This window comes from Nematolebias whitei, chromosome 16 (assembly GCF_014905685.2).
Source record: "Nematolebias whitei isolate Nwh7 chromosome 16, NemWhi1, whole genome shotgun sequence".
In the NCBI taxonomy this organism is placed as follows: domain Eukaryota; kingdom Metazoa; phylum Chordata; class Actinopteri; order Cyprinodontiformes; family Rivulidae; genus Nematolebias; species Nematolebias whitei.
This window is the reverse complement of record NC_056513.1, coordinates 23,169,696-23,174,135: the sequence shown is the minus strand read 5'-3', so window position 1 is coordinate 23,174,135 and position 4,440 is coordinate 23,169,696. Positions and strand designations below refer to the sequence as shown.

The 4,440-nt window shown below is 38.7% G+C and overlaps 1 protein-coding gene across 1 annotated transcript in view; it reads left to right on the top strand.

Annotated features, from left to right (window-relative positions):
- The window catches only part of LOC119422960 (MICAL-like protein 2), a 24,994-nt gene that overhangs the window by 8,186 nt on the left and 12,368 nt on the right, over positions 1–4,440 (top strand). The window contains exons 3-5 of the mRNA XM_037690371.1: positions 2,016–2,157; positions 2,240–2,427; positions 2,675–2,796. Coding sequence (XP_037546299.1) covers positions 2,016–2,157; positions 2,240–2,427; positions 2,675–2,796 — 452 coding nt within the window. The remainder of the gene's footprint in view (positions 1–2,015; positions 2,158–2,239; positions 2,428–2,674; positions 2,797–4,440) is intronic.

Below are 4,440 nucleotides of genomic sequence, written 5' to 3'. Positions count from 1 at the left end.
CTGTTAGCAGTGTGGTCCTATTAGCAGCAGGGTACTGTTAGCAGTGTATTCCTGTTAGCAGCATGGTCCTATTAGCAGCATGGTACTCTTAGCAGCATGGTCCTATTAGCAGCATGGTACTGTTAGTAGTGTGGTCCTATTAGCTGCATGGTAGTGTTAGCAATGTGGTACTGTTAGCAGCGTGGTCCTTACTCCTGTTAGCAGCATAGTTCTGTTGGCAGAGTGATTTTGATGAGTCCTTTTCAAAATTTCATCTAGAAAAAAAAAAATCTGTGAATAAAGAAATAAACAAAATGTATGAGTCTAAAATAATTTTAGCCATTGCGGTTTACCATATTGGAAACGTTGCATGTTTTTTGGGTGGTGCTCAGACTTCAGTATGAGCATTACTCTTTGTTTGGTTTAATAATAATCATGATCATTAAACTTTGACTGTCTTTCATGTAGGAATTTCACAATGTTTTCTCCCTCATTATGCTGCTAAATGCATTTCATCATAACCTCTGTGAAGTCATCTAATTATTTAAAGCAGAACAACCTTAGGACTCTTTGTCCTGCATGTTTTGAATGCTTTCCTGCTCAACACACCTGGTTTAAATAGCTATTACCTGTTCAACATGTTAATGACCCATTCATTCAGTTAGTTTAAACAAGCAGACGTTTTTCTGCCAACAGAGTTTTAAAATATATTCTAATAGATCTTGCCATCTTTGTGAGATTTGTTGTGAAATATCACTGTCAATGAAGCCATAAAAAGTACTAAAGTTAGTAAGACTTGACTGAGATAAAATTGTCTCGCATAAAAGCCTTTTTTTACAGTTGGTAGAAAAAGAACTCGGCTGAATTATGGTTTCTTTCTTCAAGATAAAATTAAACTTGAAATGAGAAGTCTGCTGATTAAAAGTTGTGTCTTACAGCCATAAAATACTTGTGGATGCATAAACAACAGGCTCTGTTGACTCACACAAATTATTACCAGCACAGTGTTTCAATGTGGGCATGTTGTGTTTATGGCTCCATGGTTGCATACTTTCATTTCATTTTCTTCCTGACACTTTGTTGTTGGACTAACAAAAAGATGGAACGCTGCAGCTTATAATGAAGGAAATTAAAAAGTAAAATTCATTAGAACATAATCTGGACCACCATCCAGAAAGTCCACCAAAAGATATTTAGGAGGCACAGAGATTGAATGGGTCTGGTTACTTTTTGACTTATAAATGCTCTGATTATTGGCATGCCTCTCCGTGTTATTTATGTATTTTTACTTTCACTTTTTATGCTTCCATGGCATTGACGAATGTGAGTCAACTCAGGATCTGTTGATTTTTTTCCCTTTTTTTTACATCAATACTACACTTTACAGAATTTGATCTAAGTTTTTATTATTAGTGTAAAGACACGCACTGAACAGTTTTTTTTCCTTGCTTCCTTCTTTCCTTCCTTCCTTGCTTCCTTCCTTCCTTGTTTGCCACTAGAACCCATGTCCAACAGTCGCTGTACGAGAGGTAGGGTACACCCTGTGCAGGTTGCAGTTCCATCATAGAGACACATGCATGCACAAAGACAACATGAAAAGTCTATGCGGAAAGGTCCCAGGCCGGGTTTTGATCCGGCAACCTTCTCGCTGAGAAGTGAGAAGTTATACAATACTCCATACTTGAAAATGATTTTCTAATGTGTGTATTTGCATTCTGAAAATTCTGTGTTGGGTGGCTCAGCAGAGCAACAGGGTCGCAGGTTCAGCTCCTGGTCTGGGCCCTTTCTGAGTTTGTGTGTTCTCTCCGTGCATGCATGGGTTTTTCTCCTGGAACTCCGTTTTTTGGTCCTATGACCAAAACATGCATGTTGGGTTAATTGGTCACTTTAAATTGTCCCTAGGTGTGAGTGAGAGAGTGAATTATTGATGATCATTTGTCTCTGTGACTGCCTGAGCTTGGCGCTAGCTTCCCCACGTAAGAAACAGTAAAGAAAACAGATGAATGAAATTCTGTAAATGGGATTTTTATTTGCAGGCCTTCAAGGTTGCAGAAGATGAATTGGGAATTCCAGCGCTGTTAGATGCAGAAGACATGGTGGCTCTAAAAGTCCCTGACCGACTCAGTATTCTGACGTATGTCTCGCAGTACTACAACTACTTCCACGGGCGCTCTCCCAGTGAGTACTACCACTGTGGGGTTGTGTCCACCCCTGCTTTCATCTGTCTCTGCACGTCTCATCTGCCTGCGTTTGCACACAGTTGGAGGTATGGGAGGTATAAAGCGTCCAGCAGAGTCGATCACCAATGAGCCACCTGGAAAGAAGAACCAGCCAGTTGTATCTAAGATGTTTACAACTTCTAAACCCACTAGAGAAAACAGTCCTCCTCCTCCTTCCAATGTCACAAGACCCTCTTCTTCCCCAAAACCAAACAGAAATCCAACACAGGTGAAAACTGCTGCATTAATATTATAAAATGAATACTGGAATGCATAGTGTTTGAAATGCCTAAAGTCTAAAAAAATTGTTGTTTCGAGAAAAGCTTTTTCTGACAAAGAATGCAGAAAGGAAGTTCAACATGTCAAGTGACCTAAATAACTAGAATTATTGCTTTGACTGTGCCAAAAGTTAAAAAGGTCATTTTTGCACCTAATGGAAGTTCCCTCTTGTACACGGCCTTCTTTCTCTCCTCCAGGATGTTGGGAAATCCATTCAGACCGGCACCTTGAGCAACAAATGTACGACATGTAACCAACATGTTCACCTGGTGCAGCGACACCTAGTGGATGGGAAGCTGTACCACAGGAACTGTGCAAAGTAAGGACTCTCATAATAATTTAAATCATATTTATCTGATATATTCCAGTTTGTAGATGTAAATAATGAATTTTCTTATTACACCAATGTTAGTCATGGAGTTCTGCAGGGTTCAGTGCTTGGACCAATACTCTTTACCTTGTTAATGCTTCCATTAGTAAAGTTATTAAACAACATGGGATACATTTTCATTGCTGCTGATGATACACAGTTATATTTGTCCATGAAACCCAATGAATCCAGTCAGTTACTTGGATTATAAATATGTCTTAAAGACATGAAAACATGGATGACCCTTAATTTTCTGCTTTGAAACTCAGACAAGACTGAGGGTTTGGTTTTTGGACCTGAGCATTTTAGGAATAAATGTTGCAGCCTTTCACCTTCTCTGGATGGCATTAATTTGGCTTCCTGCTCTAATGTTAAAAACCATGTGTTGTTGTTTTTTTTTAATCAGGATGTCTTTTAACCCCCACATTAAAAATGTTAACAGAACTGCTTTTTTCCACCTGTGTAATATCGCTAAAATTAGAAACACCTTGTCTAAAAATGATTTAGAAAAACTGGTTTCATGCTTTTATAACATCTAGACTGGACTATTGCAATGGTTTTATCTGGGTGTCCAAAAACTTCATTAAAACGTCTTCAGTTGATCCAAAATGCTGCTGCCAGAGTTTTCATGAGAGTTAGTAGGAGAGATCATATCTCCCCAGTTTTAGCTTCTCTTCACTGGCTCCCTGTCAAATTCAGAATTGAATTCAAAATCTTACTTCTAACCTACAAATCTCTCAACAACCTAGGTTCATCTTATATTACAGATCTTGTTGTTTCATATTTTCCTAACAGAGCACTTCACTCTCAGACTTCAGACTTACTTGTGATTCCTAGAGTTTCCAAAAGCAGAATGGGAGGAAGATCTTCCAGTTATCAGGCTCCTCTCTTGTGGAACCAACTTCCAGTTTCTGTCCGTGAGGTTGACACACGGTCCAGTTTTAAGACTAGGATTAAGACTTTCCTTTTTGATAAATCCTATAGTTAGGGTTGGCTTATTATGCTGCCATAGGCTTAGACTACTAGAGGACAAATTGACCACATTTCTTAAAATTAATTGGTTATAAATGCATACAAATGAATAGTTTGCATTTGAAATTATTTCTATCTTAACATGTGATTCTTGACCTGCCATTGTGTATCTGTTCCTTCTTCCTGTTCCTCTCAAACCCAACCGGTCAAAGCAGATGGACGCTTGTCCTAAGCCTGGTTCTGCTAAAGGTTTCTTCCTCATGAGGGAGTTTTTCCTTTCCGCTGTCACCTTCATGCTTGACCAGGATGAGAGTCTGTGATGAAGTTAAACTCAAAGCGGTCTGCTCCTCAGATAAATACCACCATTAACTTACTTTTTATATATGAATGTTTCTGTTCAGTGCTCTGAGATGACTTCGGATGTGACTTGGTGCTATATAAATACACTGAATTGAATTGATTTGAATTTTGGAGGGGAGGGTTTTCAAAATGTGTATGTTCTGTATTCTTGTGAAAATTTTAAAACTTGTAAGTGACCCATAATAAAGTTACTTATATGTTAAGTAAAAGTTATCAGGAGCTACATGCATCATATTTGTTCTGGGGGGGGGGGGGGGGGGA